The 27464-nt window shown below is 41.3% G+C and overlaps 2 protein-coding genes across 5 annotated transcripts; one reads left to right on the forward strand and one right to left on the reverse strand.

The window, feature by feature from the left end:
* Positions 1-4327: 4327 nt before the first annotated feature.
* Positions 4328-14753, reverse strand: LOC128096518 (40S ribosomal protein S18-like). Its single transcript, XM_052716146.1, has one exon. It carries the CDS (start codon positions 10638-10640, stop codon positions 10107-10109), a length of 534 nt encoding a protein of 177 aa, XP_052572106.1. The 5' UTR covers positions 10641-14753; the 3' UTR covers positions 4328-10106.
* A 4978-nt stretch (positions 14754-19731) lies between these two features.
* On the forward strand, positions 19732-27406 carry Smim8 (small integral membrane protein 8). Of its 4 annotated transcripts, XM_052716148.1 has the most exons (5): positions 19819-20043; positions 20142-20243; positions 20903-21066; positions 24077-24233; positions 26251-27406. In XM_052716148.1, the coding sequence occupies exons 4-5, from the start codon at positions 24099-24101 to the stop codon at positions 26407-26409; spliced, it is 294 nt and encodes a 97-aa protein (XP_052572108.1). In that variant the 5' UTR covers positions 19819-20043; positions 20142-20243; positions 20903-21066; positions 24077-24098; the 3' UTR covers positions 26410-27406. The 4 variants fall into 4 exon arrangements, with proteins under 4 accessions (XP_052572110.1, XP_052572108.1, XP_052572109.1 ...); XM_052716149.1 differs by lacking the exon at positions 20903-21066; XM_052716150.1 differs by lacking the exons at positions 19819-20043; positions 20142-20243; positions 20903-21066 and adding an exon at positions 19732-19812.
* The last annotated feature ends 58 nt before the right edge of the window (positions 27407-27464 follow it).

Consider the following 27464-nt stretch of genomic DNA (forward strand, 5'->3'; position numbering starts at 1 on the left):
ATCCTTTCAGTCGAAGGCAGTGTCTGTCTTTTTTTTTTTTTTTTTTTTTTGGTTTTTCGAGACAGGGTTTCTCTGTGTAGCTTTGCGCCTTTCCTGGAACTCACTTGGTAGTCCAGGCTGGCCTCGAACTCACAGAGATCCGCCTGGCTCTGCCTCCCGAGTGCTGGGATTAAAGGCGTGCGCCACCACCGCCCGGCATTAGAATTTCATCTTTAAAGAACTCTCTGTTTAGTTATATATCCCAGTTTTAACTGGGTTATATTTTTCTTGATGTTCAGTTTTTTAGTTCTTTCTATAGTCTATATACTAACTCTTTATCAGATTTATAACTTGTAAATATTTTCCCCATTCTTTGGGATGCCACTTTACTTGACTGATGGTGTCCTTTGCTGTAAGAAGCTTTATTTTTAGCTCTGTGTGGAACTAATTCATTAATTGTTGGTCTTAGTGCCTGTGCTACAAATGTCTTTTTCAGAAAAGTCCTTTCCTATGCCAGTTATTCAAGCTTATACTCTGCTTTCTCTACTATGAGGTTCTGGGTATCTGCTCATCCATGGTCATGGCTGCTCTATTCATAATTGACAGAAATTGGAAACAGTGTAGATGTCCATCAACTGATAAATGGATAATGAAAATGTACATTTACACAGTGGAATATTATAAAGCTGGTAAGAAAAAAATGAAATTTGCAGATAAAGCTAGAAACAATCATTCTGAGTGAGGTAATCCACACCTCAGAAGAGAAGCATCCACGTGTAAGAGAAAACAATTTAAACTTTAGATATAGGTATTTCATTCAGAATATCCATAGACGTTAGGTAGATAGAGGACCAAGGGGGAGGAAGGGATCTGCCAAGGAAGGGGACTTAGAGAATAGTGTTAAAAGAGAGACTAGAACAGGAAGATTGAATTAGGAGGGGTAGGAGGGTAGGGTAAAAGGGAGAACACAGCGAGGGACAATTAATACCAAAAGCCTTTTGAAAAGCCATATGGAAAATTACCACTGCAGAAGCTTTCAAAAATATATACACATATGAAAGGAATTTAAGTGGAGTCACCATCTAATGGGGGATACAAGGCTCCAGTTAGACCTCTGATGCCACCAAGTAAACCTCCAATGCCAGGAGTGGGTTACATCTTGTTGAGTCATTGGCTGAAGGTCTCCTGTAGGCTTCCCTCCCAGAACATCACAGGCTATTGTAAAGGATATTTGTTACTGTCCATAACCAGATGGTAATTCTCTGTTGCTAAAGACATATCTTACTTATGACCTTTAACATAGAAGCTCTACCAAGAAGATGATATTATAATCCCAGACATTTCTGCACCAGACATAGCAGCATCCTGTTTCATAAAAGAAACACCATGATATCTGAAATCACATATCAACCCTAATACAGTTATAATGGAGGACTTTAATATCCCATGCTCACCCATAGACAGGTCATCCTGACAATAAATAGAGAAATTCTGGAATTAAATAATATCATAAATCATATGGACCAAACAGGTATCTATGGGACATTCCACCCAAACACTGAAGAAGACATATTCTTCTCAGCAATCCATGGAGCTTTTCCCCAAACTGACCCATATTACAATATGAAGCAAGTCTCAATAAATCTAGGAAAATTAAAATAACATCTTGCACTCTGATAACTATGAATTAAATCTGGATATTGACAATGGAAATGAAGAAAACACACAAATTCATGGAAGCTGAAGAGCACACCAGGGAATGAGCACTGGGTCAAGGAACAAATCAGGGAGAAATTTTAAAATTTCCTGGAATTGATGATAGGAATTCCAACCACGCCCCATGGTCATGCATGCCCAGCGGGACACTTAGTCATCTCCTAGTCATTTCCGGGTCATATGTCCTGGGTGACCCATGCCCCATGGTTACACGGTCATGTAGTTGCGAGGACATGACAGCGTTATCTCTGTGCATGGACCTGTGTGCGCAGGTGCGTTCTGGCCTTTTATAAGGTGGCACCATGTTTTCCTGCTCTCTCTCTCTCTCTCTCTCTCTCTCTCTCTCTCTCTCTCTCTCTCCACCTCTCTATCTGTTTCCTCTCCTCCAGGCCTGACTCTCTCTCTCTCCCCTTCTCCTAATAAAGCTCTAAAAGGTACCACTGGGTTCTGTCATGATCATGACCTTTCTACTCGGTAACCAGCACCAGCAACCAGTGCCGTTTTCCTTTCAATTGAATGAAAATGAAAGCACATCATGCCAAAATCTATGGGCCCCAATGAGGGCAGTCCTAAGAGCCTACATGAAAAAAACTGGAGAGATCACACATTAATAACTTAATGATACATTTGAAAGCTTTAGAAAAGAACAAGTAGCACCCCAAAAGATATGAAGAAATAATCAAACTCAGGGTAAGCTAAAGGCTAATTAATTTTAATTAATGAAATAGAAATGAAAAACAATAAAAAGAATCAATAAAGTGTTGGTATTTTGAGAAAATTAGCAAGATTGACAAACATTTAGCTAAATCAACCAAAAGAAAGAGAATCCAAATTAATAAAGTTAGCAATGAAAGGAGAGACATTACAACAGATACTGTGGAGAGTCAAAAAATCATAAGCTCATACTTTTACATTTTGAATGCTACAAAGCTGGAAAACCTAAAAGAAATGGAGGCATTTCTAGATATATGTAACCTACTAAAGTTATATCAAGATGGAGTAAATGAATTAAATAGATCCACAGTATCTAATGAGATAGAAGCAGTAATCAAAACTCTACCAATTAAAAGAGCCCAGGGTCAGATGTATTCAGTGTAGAATTCTATCAGACCTTCAGAGAACCAACACCAACACTCTTCAAGTTATTTCATAAAATAGAAACTTAAGGAACCTTTCCAATTTCTCTTTATTAAGCCAGTTACTACCCTGATACCAAAACCAAACAATGAAATATAAAAAAGAAAAATATAGACCAATGTCTCTTATGAACATAGATGTGAAATTTCTCAATAAAATACTTGGAAAGCAAGTTCAACAACACATCAAAAAAGATTACCCACATCCCAGAGATTCTGGGATGATTCATTATATGTAAATCAATAAATATTATCCACCATATGAGTAGACCTAAGGACAGAAACCACATGATCACCTTATTTGATACAGAAAAGACGTCTGACAAAACCCAACATCCTTTCATGATAAAAGTCCTGGAGATACTAGAGATATGAGGGATATAACTCAACATAATGAAGTTAATTTAAAATAAGCCCACAGCCAACATCATTCTAAATATAGAGAAAATTAAAACATTTCCATTAAAACTGGTAACAAAACAAGGTGATCCACTCTCTCCCTACCTGTTCAAATATAGTTCTTGAAGTCTTACCTAAAGCAATAAGACAATTGAAAGAGATCAAGGGGATACAAATAGGAAGTAAAGAAGTCAAAGTATCATTATTTACAGATGATAAGATTTTGTACATAAAAGACCCTAAAGATTCCACCAGGAAATTCTACAGCTAATAACATGCAAGAAAGTATAAAGATACAAAGCTAGCTAGCCTCCCTATATACAAATGACAAACATGTGTGACAGTATTCTTGGGAAATATGTGATCAAATCTCAGAAAATTGAGGACAAACCAAAGTACAGATAGCACTAAAGTACACCTTGGTGAACTAATGAGCTTTATTGGGGTTTCTTACAGGAGCTGCAAAGACAGTTGCATTACCAAAGTCTACCCCAGCATGGAATAGGTAGACTAGCTGGAAATACAATAGCTGAAAACCTGGAGCACACAGTTCAAGTCAGCTTAACAGGCTGAAGAGTTTTGGTTCCAGGTGGTTCCAGTTTCAGCTGGTCTTTGTTTCTTCTAGACAGTTTGGATGCTTTCTGCTTCTTCCAGGTGACCAGACTTGTCTGAGTCTCCTCTCAGCAGTCTTTACCATTTGTATGCTCTTGCAGAGGAAGGGTTCTAGTGAGTCTGGTAGTTTCAGGGACTTTTTGAAGGCATGTTGAGTTATTTCCTATCTTAATGAGCTTCCCTGCAGTATTTCACCTCCCCTAGAACATACTGTTGTTTCACTCCCTATAAACATCCTGTCTTGAGAAGTTCCCCTCCAAGATGAAAAGTTTTCATCTCAGAGAGAACTACTACCAACAACATAACAGGAAAGACATAGGGAAATAATAACTTCCACAATAGCCTCAAAAAATATCTTGGAATAACTCTAACTGAAGTGAGAAGCGAGACATGTGTGTGTATATATATATATATATATATATATATATATATATATATATATATTTAATTAAAGAAAACATCAGAAGGTTGGAAGTCTTCCCATGCTCATGAATTGGTCGGATCTATATTGTGAAAATGGCCATCTTACCAAAAATCATTCTACAGTTTAAATTCAATCCCCATCAAAATTCTGATACAATTCTTTATAGAAATTGAAAGAATAATCTTAAAGATTCATATGAAAATACACACACAAACAGGATAGTTAAAACAATCCTGAACAATAAAATAACTACTGGAAGTATCACTATTCCTGATTTTAAGTTGTACTACAAAGAAACAGTAATTAAAAAAACAGCATAGTATTCTCATAAAAACGGACATGTTGATTAGTATAATAAAGTTGAAAACCCAAAGATAGGCCCACACACTTGTGGACACCTTGTTGTGGAATATTATATTAAGATGTGTTACATGTGTTTATGCTGTGGAACATTTGTTTTAATGGTGCAAAGATGTGTTGCATTCTTTTATGTTGAATTTATTTAACTCTGTGAATCTGTGTTACTTTGCCTGTCTAAAACACCTGACTGGTCTAATAAAGAACTGAACAGCCAATAGTGAGGCAGGAGAGAGAAATAGGTGGGGCTGGAAGGCAGAGAGAATAAATAGAAGGAGAAGCACATTAGAGGGATCAGAAGGAGGATATCAGGGGCCAGCCACACAGCCACACAGCCATACAGCTAGCTATGGAGTAAGAGTGAAAATAAGATACACAGAAGAAAAAGAAAAAGCCCAGAGGCAAAACGTAAATGGAATAATTTAAGTTAAGAAAAGCTGACTATGAGTAAGACAAGCTAAGGCCAGGCATTTATTTAAAAAAAAAAGTATAAGCCTCCATGTGTGGTTATTTGGGAGCTGGGTGGCAGGCCCCCCAAAAAGTAAAACAACAATAACCAATTACAAACACCCAATTTTTTGGACAAAGAAACCAAAATTATACACTGGAAAAAGGACAGCATCTTCAACAAATGGTGCTGGTCAAATTGTATAACTATCTGTAGAAGAATTAAACTACGTCCATATCTATCACCCTGCACATAATTCAGCTCCAAATGCATCAAGTACCCCAACATAAGACCTGATACCCAACTCTGACAGAGAGAAAGTAAAGAAGATAGTTGAATTCATTGGCACAGGAAAGAACTTTCTGAACAGGACCCCAATAGCAAGGAATTAAACCAGCAATTGATAAACAAAACCTCATGAAACCTTTAAAAGCTTGTATACAGCAGGGACACCACCATTTGAGTGAAAAAGCAGCCTGTAAAATGGTTGAAAATTTTACCCATTAAATATCTGACAGAGTATTAGTATGTAGACTATAAAGATTACTAAACAAAACAAAACCTCAATGTGGTATGGCCCCCATAGGCTCATATGTTTGAATGCTTGGTCTTCAATGGTTGAACTCTTTGGGAAGGATTAGGAGGTGTGGTTTTGTTGGAGGAAGTGTGGCTTTGTTGGAGGAGGTGTGGCACTGGGGATGGGCTTTGAGATTTCAAAAGCCCACACATCCCCAGTTAGTTTTCTGTCTCTCTGTGTCTCTGTCTCTCTCTTTTGCTATTGTTTTCTCAACATGTAAACTCTCAACTACTGCTCCAGCACCATGCCTGCCTGCCTGCTGCCATGTTGTCTGCTGTGATGGTCATGGACTCACCTTCTGAAACTGTAAGCGAGCCCCTCCCCCAAGTGCTTTCTTCTATAAGTTACCTTTGTCATGGTGTCTCTTCACAGCAATACAAAAGTAACTAAGACACAAATAGCAGAAAAACAATTTTAAAATGCCCATCATCCTTGGGCATCAGGGAAATACAAATTAAAACTACTTAGAGATTTCATCTTACCCTAGTCAGAATGATCAGTTTCAATAAAAAAATATGACAAATGGCAAAGATGTGAGTAAAGGGGAATACTTATTTACTGCTGGTGGGAGTGCAAACTTGTACAGCTCCTATAGAAACCAGGCTATAGAATCCTTAAAAAGCTGATAATAGATATAACACAAGATCCAGCTATACTACTCTTGGGCATATCTTCAAAGGACTCTACATTGTATTACAGGAGTACTTTCTTATCCATGTTTATTGCTGCTCTAGTCATAATACCCAGAAATTTGAAACAGCTTAGATGTCTATCAACTGATGATGATATAATGAAAATGTGGTACATTTATACAATGGAATATTTTTTCAGCTGTTATTACTATTCCTGATTTTATGAAATTTGCAGGTAAATGGATGGAACTAGAAACAGTCATTATGAGTGAGATACCTCAGATCCAGAAAGACTTGCTTCTTTTCATTTGTGGATATTAGCTTTTAGGTTTTAGATATAACCATAGAGGTTGGGTAGCCAGTAAAGGACCATAGGGGCCAAGGGGGATCTTCCAAGGAAAGGAAAATAGCATAAAGTGTTCTAAAGGGATAAAGGGGGAATTGGAAAAGGAAAGATTAAATAGGGTGGAGGATGGGAGGTCAGGGTAAAGAAAGGAATATGGGAAGCATAACTAACACTAGAGGCTGTCTAAAAAGCCATATGGAAACTTACTACTGTAGAACTTTCTAAAATATATAAAAATGCATAAAAGGAGTTTAAATGAAATTAACACATAATGGGGGGAGATAATGCCCCAACTAGATATCATATGCTATCAAGTAAAACCTCCAGTACCAGAAGTAGGTGTCATCTTTTTTTAGTTGTTTGCCAATGGGGTCGCAGAGACCATTAAATGTTATAGGTCAATACTACTAGTTATTCTCCAGAATTTGATGATAAGACCCCATTGTTGAATGCACCACAAACTTATGTCATAGAACATGGAGAAATCTAGATGGTGCTCAACTTGAAGCTCCATAACTATTGACTAGTGTTCATAGTGCCGGCTTACCCAGCTAGGAACCCTTTAAGCTACAATAATGACCTACCTAACAAGATATGCCCACTCATGTAATAGTGGCATGAATGGAAGTAACCAACCATTTGTTATTGGATTTAAGGACCACTGCACAATGTAGAACCCAAACCTGGCCCTGTCAGTGAGGCCAAACCCAAAGCTATATGTTGTGATCCCTAGAGAAAAACCTATTACTATTATTCTGTTAAACAAAGAGCTCCTAATGACCTATTGCTATAGATCAGTGCATCACTCTACCTTCATCAGGGAAGTTTCTTCTTGCAACAGATGGACATTAAAACAGAAACTCGCAACTGATCAACATATAGAGAATAAGAGACTTTGGAATGGTCAGCCTTAAATGGTAAGTCTATACCATACCCTTCCCCTCAGAGCTCGTTGATCTATGTGAAAGAGGGGGCAAAAAGATTGTAAGAGCCAAATGTGGTGGATGATTTTAAGGAAATGGTGTTTTCCTGACACAACAAGGCAGATGCACATACAAGTTCACAGAGACTGTGACATCATGTGCAAACCTTCACAAGCTTAAACCAGACAAAATCCCAGCATGGGCCAGGTGGGGTAGACATGAAGTCCTGTCCCACGCTGAGGAGTTGTTGACTATTGAAAACTCCTGGGAAAAGGAAAGTGAGTTTTATTCAGTGGACTGACACTGGGCATATTGACCACACTCCAGGGCAGGCCCCACATCCAGGAACAGTCAGCCAACACAAACTGCATGCCATGTTTTTGTATTGTTTTGCTGTTTAAGAAAGAGAAAGATAGGGGAAACTCTAGGAGGAGCTGGAGGAGGGCAATGAATATGATCAAAATATGTCTCATGAAATTCTCAAAGAATTAACAAAACATGATATGCCATGGCTGGCTGATATGCATAGAGGTCCTGCCTTTTTCTGAAGAGAAAGAAGGAGGAATGGATGGGAGGGAGAAGAAGGGGTGGGACGGGACTGGGAGGAGAGGAGAGAGAGAGGGGAAAATGTGATGGGGCTGAGAAAATTAATAAAGTAATTAACTAAAAAAGATAATAGACAAAAAAAATGGAGATGGGAAAGCATCGTAGTTAATACTGATTGTCAACCTGAAAGGACCTAGAATTTAACACAGATGTGAGATGGGGTATTTGTAAAGGATGTACAGATTAAGTTAATTGGAATGGGAAAACTCACCCTAAATGTGGACAACACTGTTCCATGTGCTGGGGTCTCCTGACTTTGTAAAAAGGAGAAAGTGAAATGAGTACCAACGTTCATTTTCTCTACAATATGACCAGCTCCTTCAAGCTCCTGACACCACAATTTCCCTGTCATTATCGACTGCACTCTGAAATTGTGAAGCAAAGCAAATCCTTACTTCCTCAAAATGATTTTGTAATATATTTTGTCATAGAAACAAGACAAGCAGCTAATGCAGAAAATCAAAGACAAGTAATAATATAGCAAGATAGAGGCTGAAATTGCAATTCCATATTTTGCCTTAAAATAAATGGAAAACAAATCCAATATATATGTAAATGTAATAGAGAGAGTTATTACTTTGTATAATAAATATATACTAGAAAGATGTCAAGAATATTAAAAGAAAACTTAAATATAAGAAAACAATCCCTCAGAACTACATAATCCTACTATCCTTCTCATCTTGATGAATTTAAATTTTATCAGCATGTCCCTGTGTTCCTTTCCTTTATTTCATCAGATGTTTGAGTAATGATAGTAAAGCATCCTTTATCTTCCTGCTTATCAATGCTCTCCTTCCTTCTGGAAGAAATATGAAAAATATATTTCCATGGATCAGATATAGAGAATTCCTCATTTCTTGGGGGGACTGGTGTGGGAGACCAGCCACCCACTTTTTAAAAGGTTTCCTATGAGGAGGAGAGTGGAATAAGAAATATTAGGTAGAATGATAGGCATAGCCAAGAGGAAAGACAAAAACACAGGATAGCTTCAGGAGGACCTGGGTCAATACCCAGTGGTCCAGAACTTTATTCAAAAGGGCTTTTTATAACAATGCCCTTTTTTTTATAACTGAGAGATGGCTCAGTGATTAAGAGCACTGACTACTCTTCCAGAGGTCCTGAGTTCAATTCCCAGCAACCACATGGTAGCTCACAACCACTTGCAATTAGATCTGGTGCCCTTTTCTGGCCTGCAAGGACACATGCAGGCAGAACACTGTTTACGTAATAAATAAATAAATCTTAAAAAAAATGCCAAGGGAAGGGAGGCAAAAGGCATCCCCCTTGCTAGATACAACCAAGTATAGATCCTTCCAAACACCTGATACCCAGACCCGTGGTCCAATCATCCTCTTATGCACACCTGCTGGGTAAAGCAAGATAAGATCTCATTAGGAAATGAGGACGAGGTGGAATGTGTGATCACCATCCCACAGGTCCCTCTTCTTAATATTTTAAAGTAGGAGTACAGAGCTTAACTCTAGGTAGCTCTGACTCAGGTTCCCACTAAGAGCTTGCGAGTAACTGGAATTACCACAGCAATACTCCTGCTCCCTTTGTAAAGGAGTAAAGGATGATAAAGATGGAATGGCCTTTTGGAATGGGTCTAAGATGACTACAACAGTCTTAGCTGTACCAAGCCCTTTTTTAAATTAAAAAAAAAAAACTCTTGATGCAACCACATCAAATAAATCAATAAACTCCAGATGCAACTGCATTAAACTTAAAGACTCTCTTAGCTTCACCAAACATTAACAGGTTAACATAATTCTAACTTAAATATTACTATACATAATTACAATTCTTTCAAACTTACATCCAAAAACAAACTCTTAATAAAACCATTAACACTTTAAAAACTTTAGCAAAAATATTTTTTAAAGCAATCTCTTTTTTTTTTCTCCCCACAGGCATATAAACTATTTATTAACAGCAAAGGCCCAGGGACTCATTTCTTCTTGGAAACACCCACAGTACGGCCCTGGCGGCCAGTGGTCTTGGTGTGCTGACCTCGGACACAAAGGCCCCAAAAGTGGCACAGCCCCCTGTGGGCTCTAGTCTTCTTCAGATGCTCCAGGTCCTCACACAGCTTGTTGTCTAGACCATTGGCCAGAACCTGGCTGTACTTCCCATCCTTCGTGTCCTTCTGTCTGTTCAAGAACCAGTCTGGGATCTTGTACTGTCGTGGATTCTGCATGATGGTGATCACACATTCCACCTCGTCCTCCGTGAGTTCTCCAACCCTCTTGGTGAGGTCAATGTCTGCTTTCCTCAACACCACATGAGCATATCTCCGCCCCATACCCTTAATGGCAGTGATGGCAAAGGCTATTTTCTGCCGCCCATCAATGTTGGTGTTGAGTACTTGCAAAATGTGCTGGAACTTCTCAGGGATCACTAGAGACATGGCGGCGGTACAATTGGCAGTGTGTAGACCTCCTGTGGAAGAGCTAAAGCAATCTCTTAATAGAACCATTTGCATTTCTTGCTAACAAAACATAGGATAAACTTCTGATGCATCCGCATCAAACTTAAATACTCCCTTAACTTCACCAAACCATGGTGCATCCGTATCAATAGGTTAGCATAATAACTCTAACATAAATATGACTATACACAATTACAATTCCTACAAACCTACATTCAAAAGCAATAATCTCGATAAACCATTAACACTTTAAAAACTTTAACAAAAATCCAAAAGCAATTTCTTAATAGAACTACACAAAACATAGGGTACATTAACACAAATTAACATCAGTCCACTCAAATAACAAGAAAAAAATTTTAATTAAATTAAATAGACTAAGGAATATTAATTCCTCCTTTTCTTTATAATTTTTTAACCTGCATCTTGAGCTTGAGAAAAAAAAACCCAAAATTCTCCATTTAAGCAGTTCCATTTTTAACACAAAACAGTTTGTGAATCACCACAGTTAATAGAGTCTATATGTGTAGGTAAAGTCAAAACTGTCCCATTGAAATGGAATCACTTCTATCCATCTCATTTCTTAAGTCTGAAAAGTTCAAAAAATGAATTCTGGTACCAGTCTTCCAAATATGAAGAAACTCATAACCAAAAACTTTGTGCAGTTAACAATTCTAGCTCAAACAAGCATCTCTGAAACTTTTGTTCTCAGCCACAGAGGCACTTTCAGTTACAGCAGCATTTTTTTTTTTTTTTTTTTTGGTTTTTCGAGACAGGGTTTCTCTGTGCAGCTTTGCGCCTTTCCTGGGACTCACTTGGTAGCCCAGGCTGGCCTCAAACTCACAGAGATCCGCCTGGCTCTGCCTCCCGAGTGCTGGGATTAAAGGCGTGTGCCACCACCGCCCGGCCTACAGCAGCATTTAATGGCAGTCTTTCCTAGGAACCTTGTCTCAGAGTGAAGTAACTGCCATAGTAACTGAGCTGCTATGAGGTCCTCAGAAAAGCTCTCTGCACAGTGAGCAAACAGAAACTTAATGACTTTAGTTGTCAGCTCTGTTCCATTTCAGCTTTTACAATCCCAGTCCTGAGGCCCGAGCACTCTCAACTGCCTCTTGCCACATGGGCTCAAAATTTTTCCCATTACTACAAGCTGTAGCTTGCATACAGCAACCCTGGCTCCAGCAGGAAACCCAGTCACAGCCAGTTATGGCCACTGCACCCCTGGCTCCATTACCTACTCAGCTGGGAGTCCTCCTCCAAGAGCATTGTCTTGCTTGCATGGCTGAATGCTGCCCCCAGGGCAATTCCCTGGTTCCAACCACACCCTGCCACTAGGAGCTCAGGCTGTGTCAGTCTCAGCAGTTCTTGATGCCGTTCCACACAGGGGCATGTCTTAGCTGCCCATCTGGCTGCTGCTTCCAAGGCGTCTCTGCTGGGCTCCAGACATCAGGGACTCTGACTCCGGGAGCTCTGACTGCTGGAGTCTGAAGTCTCTGCTTCACTCCAAGTCACTGTCTGTCATTTGCCTCTCTCTTGGTGTGTATTTCTGCTGTTCAGCTTGTCACAGTTGAGTGTAGCCTCAAGCTATGGCAGTCAGGCTTTCACAAGTACCCTGACTGACTGTATTCTCTTCACCACAGCTCCTCATGGTAGAAAACACACAGAACCTCACTGCTCTCACAGGCTCTTGGGCATCTGCCACCTGCACTGTGCTGATGCCCCTCAGGTCTCAGCTGCCGATGTCTGGCTGCTGCCGATGTCTGGCTGTTGCTGCTTGTGCTGGCTCTGGCATCCACCATTGTTGGTGGCTTCTGAAGTTTCTGAAGCTGCTCAGACTGCCAAGTTCACAGCAGCTAACAGGTCCTGGATGCTGCCCTCTGCATCCCAGTTCTAGCACTAGGGAAATTCTAAGCCTACCCTAAGTTCCTTCCTAGTAAGCCTACACAATATCTGTGTACCTAAAGCCTATTCTATCCTAATATACCTAAGCCTACATTTCTATGACTTATTTATACTACCATTTTAAAACCTAATTTAGTAGATATTGAGAGAGAAAGAGAAATTTAGACAGAGATACTTGTTACAACCTAACTTTAACTACTTTCTTATTTAGCTTTACTTGAACTACTCTACTTTATATTTAAAATTTTACTCCTAAAGAATAGAATACCCCTACCTTCATTTTTACCACAAAACCGGACATGTCCAACTGCTTCCCATGGGGTTCTTTCCTACTCTCACTTAACTTCATCTGCACCCAAGTCCCTAGTTCTGGTGCCAACTGTGGAGGACCAGCTCCCACCTTTTACAGGGTTCCTATGAGGAGGAGAGTAGAATAAGGAATGATAGATAGAATGATAAGCCTAGCTGACAGAGGAAAAAAAGACAGAAACACAGGATAGCTTCAGGAAAACCTGGATCAATACCCAATGGCCCAAAACTTTTTCAAAAGGGCTTTTTATAACAATGCCAAAGACCTCACCCTTGCTAGATACAACCAAATGTAGACCCTTCCAAACACCTGGTAACCAGGCCCATGGTCCAATCATCCTCTTACACAGTCCTTCTGGGTAAAGCAAGCTCAGATCTCACTAGGAAACCTCTGTGGGCTACCACAGAGTGGTAAAGATTTGTTGATCTAAAATAGAATCAGAGCGAGCCTCTTCTGAGGGCACTGTTTTCCTGTGAGATGTAACCTCTCTGGATTTTAATCTTTCCACTGTGAATTTTTAACAACTGCTGTTACTAACAAGAAAAGCACTTAGCTTATCACCAGCTTACCTAATTTAACTTGGCACATTCACAGCTTGGCTGTGAATAAAAACATTTATTCTATAAATAACCTTGACCATCTGTCTTATACCAACTTCCATGTTACTTAAAGAAAGTGCTCAAGTTTCCAATTGAAAGGCATAAGAAAGGAAAAGGCAGGGTATAGGGTGCCTAACATCCAAGATGAAACAAGAAGGTCTTCATTATCTGTTTGAACTTGAGACCCTCCAGGGTTTTTTGTGCCTGGTGGGGGTATATTTCTTTTTTTGGAGACGTTATTGAATACTCTTTTAGGAATGCTGAATCACTTTATTAAATATTATGCATCTCAGTGGCTCAGTTACTTGTTTAATGTCCTAAAATAACAGGGTTTTGTAGTGGGTAGCTGCTGCAGCTTTGACCTGGAAGTACTACCCCCATTGAGGCTTTGGTAACTGTCATGCCTATAAGGTGGGGCCGAGACAGGAGCCCTTAAGACCTGAGATCCAGATATGCTGGCTCTCTTGGTTGCTGGATCTTGGATGCTGGAGGTAGATTGAGCAGAGTTTTCCAGACAACACCGCTGGACTGCGCTACACCTTTCCCAGACCCTGTAACCTATCCCTTTACTTGTAAGTTACCCCACAAAATAAACTTCCCTTTTAACTACCTGGAGTTGCCTTAATACTACAACCAATAGGGTTTAAAGTAAATGAATTTTCTAAACCTCCCAAAAACCTCTGTACTTTTTGTGAGCCTTGGGAAGTACTCAGAACAAATGCCATTGTATTACAACAAAACTGCCCTAATCAACTGTCTTTGCAGTGATGTTAGAAATATGTTCAAGGTCTCAGAGAACGAGATCACCACTGCAATTTAAGTGCCTGGACAAGGTAAACTTGACTGTTGATCAAGAGAGGAAAGGCATTTACTTTTTATTATAACCCAGGTAGTAGCTATGTCTTTCCCCCATTGAAGGGGTCTGACCTTATAACCTTATTAAATGGCTAGTCTGAGAAGAACTGGAACATAGGAAGTGAAAAAGTATTAAAATATTTACATAAAAGTCTTACAAGGTGGCAGAGATAAAAAGACTTTAAGTCTTTGTCCTAAACACAAGTTTTGTAGTATTTGATAGAAAAGACTCATATTTCATATTTCTTACAATGATCACAAACCATAAAGATTTATGATTAGACCTCTTGTATTTAATGGCAGCCATGCAGTTGCTTTATCTCCTTTTCTGGAAGCTTTATTGGGTTAAAAATTAGAATTCCCGGCTGGGCGGTGGTGGCGCACACCTTTAATCCCAGCACTTGGGAGGCAGAGCCAGGCGAATCTCTGTGAGTTCGAGGCCAGCCTGGGCTACCAAGTGAGTCCCAGGAAAGGCGCAAAGCTACACAGAGAAACCCTGTCTCGAAAAACCGAAAAAAAAAAAAATTAGAATTCTCAGACTTTTTCTTATTGAAAGTAGATTCTTTTCTCATACAATATATCCTGATTATAGTTTCTCTACTTTTACTCCTCCCAGCTCCTACCCATCTCCCCTCCCCCCTGGATCCACTCCTTTTCTGTCTCTCATTAGAAATGAACAGGTTTCTAGGAGATAACAACCAAACATGCAAAATAAAACACACTAAGATGAAGCAAAAACTTTCATATTGAAGTTGGACGTGGCAACCCAACAGGAGGAAAAGAGTCCTAAAAGCAGGCACAGGAGTCAGAGACCCACTCGTTCTCATAGTCACAAGTTCTATAAAAATATTAAGCTAATAGCTATAGTGTATATGCAAAAGACATGGAGTTCATATCAGCTTTGCTTAGTTGCTTCAGAGAGCCTTGTTCTCTTGGTGTCTTCCTGCCTCATCTGCAGGAATTTTTGAACTCTGAGGGAAGAACTTGATGGAGACCTCCAGTTTAGACTCTCTCCACATAATATCTGGGTGTGGGTCTCTGCATCTGTTCCCATCTGCTGCTTGAGAAACCCTCTCTGATGATGAGTATAGCAGAATACCATTAGGAATCATTTTATTGGTTTTTTTTGTTTGTTTTTTACTGGTAGTATTTGGTTTTACCCTAGGTTTCTTGGCTATCTAGTCCTCAGACAGTTTTCATAGAATGAGCTAAATCAATACATCCCTGTCCTCCAAGTAGAAACTATGTGATTTAAAGGTATGGGATTCCCCTACAAGCTTTACAGCAGGCAAGGAAAAATTACCAGAGTGAGGTAAGAATGAAACTTGGCTCAGCTTGATTTTATTGTAACCAGCACTGGACCAGGACTTCTACAGTCTGGCTTACATCATTTTACTTTAACCATATTTAAGGTTTTCTGATAGCAATTACCTGAGCTCCAAGTCCACAACAATTTAAGCCTTGTTTACACTGAGATTCTTTACAAAGTACATCTGGCTTCTTTCACAAGAATGGGTACTGTTGACTCAGAGATAGTGCCTAAGATTTAGGGTCTAGGGAGCTTGACTGAGGTCAACATACTCCTGTGGTGTCAGGATTGGTCTGGTCCTAAGATAGCACAGAAGTCACTTAGGCTGTTGCAAAGCACAAGTGATATCGTTCATTAGCATGGTTTTTATGGTGTAAAAGCAATGCTCAAGATTTAGGGGGAAAGGTCTGGAATAGGTAAAAACATAAATTTTGGGAGATATGGTCAGAGTCTGTCTCATCAGACAGCAAAGGATCACCAGGCTGTAAATCTACATCATTCCTAGCAGCTACACACCCCATTCCATTCAAGAGGTAAGCTGTGTGTTTAATTTTCCTGGCTTCTCCAGTGCTTATCTGTGTGCACAAGGCACTATGCCCTTTACATAAAGGCAACAATATCTGATTGGTCTGCTCTGTTTTGTTTTCTTGGTTTTGAGACAGGGTTTCATATAACCCTGGCTGGCCTGGACCTCACCATGACACCAAAATCACCTTGGATTCCTGATCCTCCTGCCTTGACCTCCTAAGTGCTGGGATTGCAGCATGACTGACAACAATGCCATTGATACATAGAAAAGAAACTTCCCTCTCATCTAAAGCAGTGTTCTCCACAAGCAGTGCCAGTGTAAGAAACATTAAATATCTGTCTTTTCTGTAAAACTTCTGTTCATGACAAGGAAGTCAAATCTTTGTATCTCCTCCACCTAGTTAAACTTTAAGCCAAATGTTTTAACCACCCCCCAGTACCTGGTAAAACTTGTTTTTTCAAAGGCTCCACTATAGGAACCAGGGACAAGGGAAAATACCCTGCTGCTGACTCAGCCCCAAGCCTGAGACCAGGGTAAAAGAAAACCCCCTACCTGTGGCTTGACCAGGAGCACCTGAAGCTTGGAAATCCGCACCCCAGGACTCAGCAATATCAGCTGAAAGACTGCCTGCCATGCTGTACTTTTCCACTAGCTTACTGCACATGCTCCAAGAACCCACAAAAGCCCTCCCCTCTACCCAGACCTCTGCTCTCTCTCTCTTCCTGTTCAGAGGCATGCGCCATTCTGTTATTCTCCCCAATAAATCTCATGTGAGGTTTGTTGCATTGTGTGACCTTGTATTTCTTGGCTCCTGACTGCCAAGATGCCCTTGCACCAGAAAAACTCTTCCTCCTGATCTTCCCAATTATTATATACTCTAGTGACTTTCTCTACCAATTTCAAGAGATTTTTTTCTCCTTCAAATCTATCTGCTCTATAATTTCTTTCTTATATCAGGAGCAGACTGGGTCACAAAGGCTATGTTAATGGCCCTCCTATTCTCTTCTGCTTCAGGATCTATGGGAGAGTAGGTGTGATGCTTCCATCAGCCAGTCTGGGAAAGTGGTTGGGGACTCCTGAGGCTCCTGCACTACCTGACTGGCTTTAGGAAAATTCGTAGGCACTTAGCAATAGGCCGGAGACGACCCAGCAAAGTCTAGTGATACACCTTCAGGTCGGAGGGAAGGGAAAGCTGCTTCAATGATGGTGACCAGGTGGTGGGCCGCCATCATCTCTTGGTACCAGCTCTCTTGCCTCCTTCAAAATCTCTCTTTCCTTGTATGTGAAGAGAGTTAGCAACAGCTGTTGATAGTTATCCCAAGTTGGGAAATGAGTATGGAAAATAGTTTCCTAAAGAGATACCATACCCTGCGGTTTCTCAGAGAAAGGAGAGTCTGGCTTTTCCAGTTATATATGTCACTGCTGGTGAAAGGGGTGTAAACCCAGTAAGGTTCTCGGTTCCGGTTTCCCCCTTGTTTGCCACCTGGTATGGGGATAGGGGTTGGTGTAGAGGAAGGATTGGGGATTCCGGACAACCAGGAGTGGACTGATAGGTCATTCCAGAGAGGGTATGAGGGGAATAGGCGAAGGGAGCAGAAGAGGAAGCTGGTTTTTTCTCAGTTGAGGGGACCTGCTTGTAAAGGGGAGTAGGGTAGGAGGGAAGTCTAGGCAGCCTTGGTAGCCAGAGCCCTTGATGGGGTCACATAGGAAGTGGGGGGTGGGGAGTCTTCCTTGGAGAGAGGCAGGACAGGAGCTTAAGGCTTGACTGGTCAGACCATGATAGTTTCCTCTGACTGACTTTGCAGGAGTGGCTGAAGTCATTTGGGGGGTCTTCCAGGAGAAGCACCCAGGCCATGATGTAGGGCTCCTGGTCAGGGTGGACCAGGCAGCCAGAGACTTTCACATGAACTGCAAGAGAGATGGAAAGGTTAAAAGTGCCCTCGGGAGTCCCTTCAACCCCAAATGCCGGCCATTCGACTCGAAAGAAGGTATGGAGTTTTCCAGTGAAGACAGAACCCCCAGATTCCTGGGCGTTCTTCTTGGAGTCCTTGAAGGAATGTAGAATAAGGTTTAGGGGAGATTTAGGACCTATAGATGGAGCCTGACCCATAATCTCAAAGTAAGAAATAAGACCAACAGTGAGAAAACAAAGCGAAACCAAAAAACCAAATTGACAACCCAGATAGCCTGGCACCACGCCAGAAAGAGAGACACCAGAGGCATAGACAACGAAGACGACAAGGAAAGTGTTACTGAAACCCTAAACCACTCAGAGTCAAGCAGATCAACCGCCTCTTGGGCTGAGTCCCAGAAACCCAATGCCTCAGACACTTCCAACATGTGAGTCTGGAGGCCAGATAGGTCTCTGGTCCCCTCTGACTCTAGAAGCCATACTGCGTCCAGTTTCTCCTTTCTTGGGTCCTCAGAAAATGGCGCCACAGACTTAAAATCTTTAGTACTCACCACCAGAGATTGCCAAGATTACCAGGGCTAGATAACCAAGCTGCTGGCTCAACAGGGTGGACTCTAATCTGCTAAATGCTTTTATCCTCGTGCCGTGGGTTTATCATTCCAGGCACAACAAAATCAACTGTTACATTCAGTTTTACCTGAAAGAACAAGTTTTACAATAAAAAATCCATCTGCAAAAGCTTTACTTAAACCCACGAGAAAATTCAGGTGCTTGAGATATATATCCCAACAAACCAAAAAAGTCAACAAGGTGTGTAGCCAGCATTCCTGCCTATTGTCTCAGAGCTGTGGACACCTGCTGCCTCTGAACCTCTAGGCCCTAGCAGAGTGCCAGAGTTAACTGCATATGGCTCCCAAAATGCGAGAAGAAAGAGTTCAAGCTGAGGCCTTTCCCCCAACTCAGAAAGTTTTACATTGGGTACCGCGGATCTTTGGCCCAAGACAGAGTCAGCTAAGACTCCAAGATGGATGACGGGTGTGGATGGAAAATAAACGGTTTACACTTCTCAGAAGTCTGCTGCCCCCTTTCTCAGGAGAACGCTTGACTACAGCCCCCTGTTCTGACAGCCAGAACCCTCCACCACCATCCTAACACTTGGCTAACTCCAGTCCCTTGTCCCTTAACGTAATCCCACCACACCCCCGCCCAACTGAAAGCACCCTATAAAACCCCAGACTCCTTTTCGATGATGCTGCCTTCCCTTCTCTTGGGGACACCAGGCAGTTCTACCCTGAATAAAGCTTTGCCTTTGGCCTCCGTGGCTCTCGTGATCTGGCTCTCATTAAGCCATACACTTTCCACGTCCATTAAATGCATATTCCTAGATAGCTCTTTAAATATAAATGTATAAAACACACGAAACGGAAGTGCTCCTCTCTCTCTCTATATATATATATATGTATATATATATATATATACATATACACACACATATATATCTACATATATCCATCCATCCATCCATCCATCCATACATACATACATACATACACACATACATACATACATACATACATACATACATACATACATACACGAAAGTTTATTTGAATGTGAGAGGCTGAAAGTCAAAGGCCCCAAGAAAGCAAACCGGCCTGCATGCCCAGGGTTCCAGCTCCAGCGCTCCCGGAGAGGTCTCTGTCGGCCCGGGCCCGGCTCTGCGGCCTCCGGGGCATAGGTGGCGCTGTGGTGCGGCCTTTCCCGCAGCCCGCGGCCGGCGGCGGAGGGAGCGCCCCGGGAGAGCCGGAAGGTGAGTACTGCAGCGAGCGCACCGACGCCGGGAGAGTTTGAGCGCAGCTGCCCCGGGTCGGCGTCCAAGCTGAAACCTCCCCGTCTTCGCGATTGCCCGCGGTCAGGCTCTGCGGGCTCTCGCAGGGGTGTGTTGTGGCTTGCACGCGATGCTACAGCGGGTTGCTGACAGTCGACTGTTCAGACTTCACTGACCATAGTTACCTCTGGGGGCTTCCACCGTGAACTGCGGGTAGGTCACAGCCTTGCAGCGACCGACCAATTAAAAATACATATTGTTTGACAGTTTCCGGGCATTTATATAATGAGTTTTGGTTGTTTTCACCCGAGGCCGCCCGAGGAGGCTAGACATCCGGAGCAGGGTGTGCAAAGCTTTACAGCCTTCAGATTGCCTGCCATGGTGACAGTACCTTTCCATGGTCCACAAGTGGGGTAACTCACGAGACGGGAAGGGTGTTTTGTTGTGTTAATTTCCTTTTTAAAGTTATATTTTACAGTAAAAACGGACAAAACTCAGGCTTTTTTTTTGGTTTTTTTCGAGACAGGGTTTCTCTGTGTAGCTTTGCGGCTTTCCTGGATCTCGCGCTGTAGCCCAGGCTGGCCTCGAACTCACAGAGATCCGCCTGCCTCTGCCTCCTGAGTGCTGGGATTAAAGGCGTGCGCCACCACCGCCCGGCCAAAACTCAGGCTTTTAAATTTAAGTGATCGCAAATCTTATGGGTCTTGTGTCTTGTATTAACTTCTCAGTGCAAAATACTTTCCTCAAAAAATCATTTTTGGAGAAAGATGGTGAGGATTAGGAGTTGGCTGAAAAATGGAAGAACTGGGTTATCCTACCCTCCTAGGAAAAAGACATGGGGCTAGGAAGGTTGGACTAGGTCTGTAGGATGACCATTATTTTGTCAACATCTTTCCTTTAAAAAAAAATGTTAAATCCACATCTGTAACATTTCAGTCAATAGTATCAATCCTTTTATAAAGTACCAAAATTGAGGGTGTCTATGCTTGATTTCCTCAAGCCATAAAGTCCTCTGATTATTTCTCAAACTTGCTTTATTATTTATTTATCTATTGTTGATTTTTCAAGATAGAGTTTCCCTGTGTGGCTCTGGATGTCCTAGAACTCACTCTGTAGGCCAGTCCTTTGCCTCCCAAGTGCTGGGATTAAAGGCATGTGCTACCACCGCCAGGCAATTTAAACTTTTTTAAGGTGTCCTACTCCAGACTTGAAGTTCCTTTCTTAAGCGCTGAAAGAGTAAGTGTAACTAACAGCACGTGTTTTTGTACTGGCATTAGTGTGTTGTCCATTTAAAGCAATGCTTTCTCTATATATTTGAAAATAGAATCTTTTTCCTAGAGTAATTCTTACATTGTTTATATTTTCATGTACAGGGTAATATAGGTAGCCATGCCGATTTGGTTCTAATGAATTTTGTGCGCACGCGCACACACACACACACACACACACACACACACACACACACACACACACACACAGGCAGTCCATTTGTCGAGGTGCACATATGTGTGTCTGCATCCAGAAGCCAGAGGCCATCCTCTGGTGTTCCTCAAGAGCCTTGCCTTCTGAGGCAGTTTCTCACTGGAGCCTGGAACTTCCTGATCCCACTGGGCTGGCTGGTCAGTGAGCCGCCGAGATAGGCCTGCCTCCCCAGCACGAGGACTTCAAGCAGACACCACTAGCCTGGGTTTTCTGTAGGTGCCAGGGACTGAATTCCGGTCCTCAGGCTTCTTTGGCAAGCACTGTACTAAACCATCTCAGCCCCTCGAGTGAATTAAAAATACATATTGTTTGACAGTTTCCGGGCATTTAAATAATGAGCTTTGGTTGTTTTCACCCCCATTGCCCACTCTTCTCCCCCACTGCTTTTGAACCCTTTCTTCCCCCAAAGTCCCGTGTGTGTGTGTGTGTGTGTGTGTGTGTGTGTGTGTGTGTGTGTGTGTTTAATTTCTGCTGGAGTGTGGGGTAGAAACATATTTACTAGAGCAAGATCAACTTGCCAGTGACTGTACCAATGAAGAAAATGATGCTCCTCTACTAACATTAGTTAGCTGCTCATAGTCCCTCAGGGAAGAGTGGGGAGAATACGTGTTTGTCTGCATGTATGTGTACCATGTGCATGCCTGGGGCCGGTGGAGGCCAGGAGAGAGCCTTTGATCCCCTGGAACTAGAGTTACAGGCAGTTGTGAGCCACCATGTGGATGCTGGGAACTGGTCCGTCTTCTCCAAGAGCAATGCGTACTCTGAACTGCCGGGCCATCTCTCCAGCCTATCCAGTGAATGTTCACATGTTAGTTGCCAAGTGTGTTCTGGATCATCACCCTGAAGATAATTTTGCTACAGTAGAGGAGAAAAATATAGTAAAAGATGATTCATCCTGACTTGGTTTACAGCCATGTGGTTTGGACTTCCATACTGTATCATGATTTCATGGGTTGCATTCTCTTGCTTTGAAGTATACCCTTTCCCTCACAAAAAGGAAGAAGGGCAGAACAAAGAAAAATACATTTTATTAGAGAGCAACATATGAAATAAGCTTAGTATAAATCTTTATAAATGAGTATGAAAAATTCTGTTCATGTGTACACACACACACACACACACACACACACACATGTGCTCACCTACAACAATTTCTTGATTCCCTCCCCTCCCTTCCCTGTCTCCTTCCCTTCTCCTCCCTTTCTCCTTCCTCCTCCCTCCCTCTCTCCCTCCCTCCCCCCTCTCTTTCTTTCTTTCTTTCTTTCTTTTTTTTTTCCTGAGACACAGTTTTTCTGTGTAGCCCTGGCTGTCCTGTAACTCTTTCAGATTAAAGTTTAATTCACACACTGGAAGTTCACTTTTGAAACCAGTTACAGAAAAGCTCAAATTTTAGACAAGGAGGAAAAAACTGAGAGCTTACACATGAAGCAAACCATTCACGTGGTTGCTGAGACCCTGTGGTCTATAAAGCCATCTGTATGATGGACAGAAAGCAGACATGGTTCCTGTGAGAGCTTCACACTGCACCTGGAGGAATACTACAGTCAATAACGTATTTAAACAGCTTCTGCCCTCAGTTGCTTATATCACTGGTGTCACAAGTTGGGGTCTAAAGACTTCGGTTACTGGGAGCAATTGAACTCTCAAGAGCTAGTGAATCCTGCACTGGTCTAAGTGGAAGCAGAAAGTCAGCAGTGATGGGAGAAGACTTGGCAGTAATAACTGTAACACACATGGAGAATAAGTGATAGACCAACCTTTACCTGGCAAGTGTAGAAAATGGAAAGTTGGAGAGATGGCTCACAGGTGAAGAGCACAGGCAGCTCTTCCAGAGGTCCTGAGTTCAGTTCCCAGCAACCACATGGCAGCTCACAACCATCTGTAGTGAGATCTGGTGCCCTCTTCTGGAGTGTAGGAATATATGCAAACAGAATGCTATATACATAATAAATAAATCTTTTTTTTATAAAAAAAAAAAAAAGGGAAAGAAAATGGGAAATTCTTTCCTTGTAAACTGATGGTCCTGACAGTAATCAACCCAATTCAATGCTGAAGGTGAATATTTAGTGGTCACTGTAGCAAAAGTATTGAGCATCCAGTTTTCTCCATAAGTGTTGCAAAAATACTCTTTTCATTTCTGTGACACAGAAGCCTTAGTGAGTCAAGAATACTTGTACAAGGCACTGGTGCCTAGGTATGAATGCTAAAGCTCCCTAACATGGATTGTTCCTGAAGTTGCAGTCTTTCCCTTAGGTTGTCACTAGCAAGTCCCTGCGTCACTGCATTGTGTGGTAGTTATCCTCACTCCTCTTCTGCCTTCGCCCTGGCTACGGTGGGACTGAGGCCAGCAAACCATTTCCCAAACTGTACTCGGTTTGCTTACCTGAGAAAGGAAGGAGAGGAGAGGAGGGAGGGGAGGAGAGAGAGGAGGGAGGGAGATAAATGGGAAGAGTCATTTTACCCAGCAAAACCTAAAGCACCATGTAAAAATAACCAGGGGGTGCTCACTCTTGGAGCACCTCTAGAATTAGAAAGAGTGTGGTTGGTTTGTCTGTTTGTTTTAAGAGCTTCGGGCCCAACCTGATGGAGCACACCTTTAATCCCACCACCACAGGTAGGCGGGTCTCTCTGAGTTCGAGGCCAGCATGGTCTACGTTTGGAGTTCCAGGCCAGCCAGGGCTGCATAGCAAGACTGTCTCAAATAGAGAAAGGTTTATCAAAAAATAAGTATGAAGAAAAAAATATATATATATATTGTTTTTAGGTGATATTCTTCAGTAGTCAAGATGTCTTCAGCACCCGAGCCTCCAACAGTTAAGAAAGAACCACCAAAAGAGAGGAACTTTGAAAACCCAGGCCTCCGAGGGACGCACACAACAACCTTATTTCGAGCTGTGAATCCTGAGCTCTTCATTAAACCTGTAAGAAATACATCCAGGAGACTTGTTCACTTTTCCGTAGCATTTGTTTGTATCAAGGACATTTTATGCTGACTAAGAACACCCCTAAACTGGTCATGGTGGTACATACCTCTAATCCCAGCCCTTGGGAGGCAAGGGCTGGAGGAGAATCAGTTTTGAGGCCAGCCTGAGGCTACCACCTGAGACCTTGTCTTATAAAGGCAAATTTTAAATGCTGTTTCATATAGAAAACTCCAAAACATACATTTATATGCTGTTAGATGGGTAGCTAGATTATTTCTGTTGGTGTTGCAAACTGGTGAATATATTTCATTTGATGAACTTTATTTTTAAATATAAATTTTACTCACAAAAATAAATGAAATAAAATTTTTTTTTTTTTTGGTTTTTTGAGACAGGGTTTCTCTGTGTAGCTTTGCGCCTTTCCTGGAACTCACTTGGTAGTCCAGGCTGGCCCCGAACTCACAGAGATCCGCCTGGCTCTGCCTCCCGAGTGCTGGGATTAAAGGCGTGCGCCACCACCGCCCGGCGAAATAAAATTTTTAAATATGATAAATATTGAAGTATTTCATACTCGATAAGAATTTCAGTAATAGTTGTCATTTTTAATTGGTTTTGTTTGTTTGGTTGGTTGGTTTTTCAAGACAGGGTTTCTCTGTGTAGTTTTGGAGCCTGTCCTGGAACTCGCTCTGTAGACCAGGCTGGCCTCGAACTCGCAGAGATCTGCCTGCCTCTGCTTGCTGGGATTAAAGGTTTGTGCCACCACTGCCGGGTCATTGTTAACTGTTTTAAGGTTAAATGGGTCAAATTAATTAAAGTATTTAAAAATCCTTAGCTGTCATGTAATTTTAATAGTTGAAGACATTTCATGATTCCAAATTTAAACTGCTCTGAACTTGTAGCCTTTCTTAGATATTTATCCAGATGATAAAAATTGACATTTATTTTGAGACTGAGCTTTGAAAAAATAATAGTACAGTAGTTTCCCCTTAGATATTTCTCTTTCCAGTTCTCTGTCAACCAAGTCCCCCAAATATATTAATATTTGTTTTGACTAAAGAGGGAAAGAATATCTAATTACTTACAATATGTTATTATAATTGTTCTATTTTATTATTGTTATTAGTTGTGCATTGTGTTTAGTTTATAAACCAAACCTAATCATAGACAAGTGTTACAAGAAAAGCATTGTATATACTGTCTTAGGGTCTGGCGCAATCTCTGGTTTTAGGTGTTCACTGAGGTTCTTGGAATGTACCCTCTTTGGGCATGGGGGATTACTGTAATAGACATGGAGGCAGAAGCAGAAACTACTGTTTGTATTAGTGCTGTGCATGTGCACTATCCAAGGAAAAGCCAGTTTATTAACTATAAACATGTACAAAGGTGGGCATGTCTGGTTTTTATATTTACAGGGATTGCAAAGAATAGAGAGGCATTTCTGGAAATCCCACCCCTTTAATTCAAAGCTATATTACTTTGGTTTTTAGAATCTTGGGTTTTCCAGCAATACCCCAAGGTAATTAAAACAGCATAGTAAAATTCTTGAGTAGAGAAGGTTCCAGAAGAAGGGCGTATATATTTCCATTGCTGTACATAATATAAGTTATGGAAGTTTTTGTGACTTATCCATGTGTTGGGCAAGAGAAATAGCATGTGTACTATATTCCTTACATTCTAATAAAATAAACTAAGTTGGAATTGCAGCTCAGAGAAGGGACAGCTGTAGAACAGTGTTCATGCCTCCCTCCTCGCTCAGCTTTTACTTCCTAGGGCAGGGGTCTAAGCTGCCCAGACTATAAAGAGAAGACTGGAGATGAGACGCAGGAGTCTCATATCATCTGTAAATACCCAGGAGTTAAGCTGATTGAATAAAATGATTGGAATGAAAATACTGTCATTAGAATGCTGGGGTGCTAATAATGACTTGTCATGCCAAGAGGGAAGTGCAATGTGATATTTACCCTCCTTGAATTATTAGTCTCACTGACACTTTATAATTTTCTCTCTTTGACAGAACAAACCTGTAATGGCCTTTGGGTTGGTAGCCCTTTCACTTTGTGTGGCTTATATTGGTTATCTGCATGCAACACAAGAGAACAAAAAGGACCTCTATGAAGCTGTTGATAGTGAAGGGCATCGTTACATGAGGAGAAAAACATCTAAATGGGATTAAAGTGCTGGTTCCTTCAGATGGAGCCTTATTACAGGCTCCGAAATCTTCAAATGAAAGACTTTATGATAGAGTATGGAATTATGCTAATTGCTTCTTGTTCTGTAATCTGTTAATGAGAGAATATACAGTTGGAAACAGTCCACTGTAGTAAATTTAGTTACAGCTGCAGCTATTGTCTCATTCTTTTCCCACAAAAGATTTCTCAATATTTCTTCTATGAAAATGCCATAAGAATGGAAGTCTTTTTTGTTAAATTCTGTATAAAAAAAAGTAACCAGTACTGTTAAATTTGCATGGAGTTTCTAATGTTTTAAGGTGAATTACACCTTTGCATCCATGTTTTGCTGTTTAATAGAGAAGATACCCCCTTCAGATACTAAAATCATAGCTAAATGGAAGAATAAAACAAAGTAATTGGAGTTTTTCTTTTAAAAATGTTATAGTGAACCTTACAGAAGAGAAAGTGGGGAATAACCTGAATGCATTGGCACGGGAGAAGACTTTCTGAACAGAACATCATTAGTGCGGGCACTAAGATCAACAGTTAATAAATGGAACCTCATGAAACTGAAAAACTGTAAGGCAAAGGACACCGTCATTCAGACAAAGTGGCAGCCTACAGAATAGGAAAGGATTTTTATCAACTCCACATCTGATAGGGAACTAATATCCAAAATATATAAAGGAATAAAACTAGGTATTTGTAGATGTAACCATCTTGTTAAATAAGAAACACAGAGCCAAATACAGAGTTAAAAGCCAAGAGGTCAGAGCAATAGCTAAGAGCTGAGACTAAAAACCTCCTTACCCTTCCTGCTGCTGCTGTCCTTCCCTCAGCCAGAGGCCTACTTCCTGTGTGTCTGTCCTTTTTATTGACTTTCTGTTCTGCCTTCTCATTGGTTGTAAACCTAACCACATGACCTCCTCGTCACTGCCTGTCTGTACAGACCTCCAGGTCCTCTATGGTTGGTATTGAGATTAAAGGCTTGTGTCTCCATGCTGGCTGTATTCTTGAACACACAGAAATCTGCCTAGGTCTGCCTCCCAAGTGCTGG

Source organism: Peromyscus californicus, unplaced genomic scaffold (genome assembly GCF_007827085.1).
Source record: "Peromyscus californicus insignis strain IS unplaced genomic scaffold, ASM782708v3 Scaffold_5__1_contigs__length_169319896, whole genome shotgun sequence".
Classification (NCBI taxonomy): Eukaryota; Metazoa; Chordata; class Mammalia; order Rodentia; family Cricetidae; genus Peromyscus; species Peromyscus californicus.

Excerpts from the sequence above, each read along its gene's own strand:
- LOC128096518 (XM_052716146.1), bottom strand. The coding sequence starts at position 10,640 with ATGCAAATGGTTCTATTAAGAGATTGCTTTAGCTCTTCCACAGGAGGT.
- Smim8 (XM_052716150.1), top strand. The coding sequence starts at position 24,099 with ATGTCTTCAGCACCCGAGCCTCCAACAGTTAAGAAAGAACCACCAAAA. Across the intron at positions 24,234-26,250 it reads CTGAGCTCTTCATTAAACCT|AACAAACCTGTAATGGCCTT; the intron begins GTAAGAAATACA and ends TCTCTTTGACAG.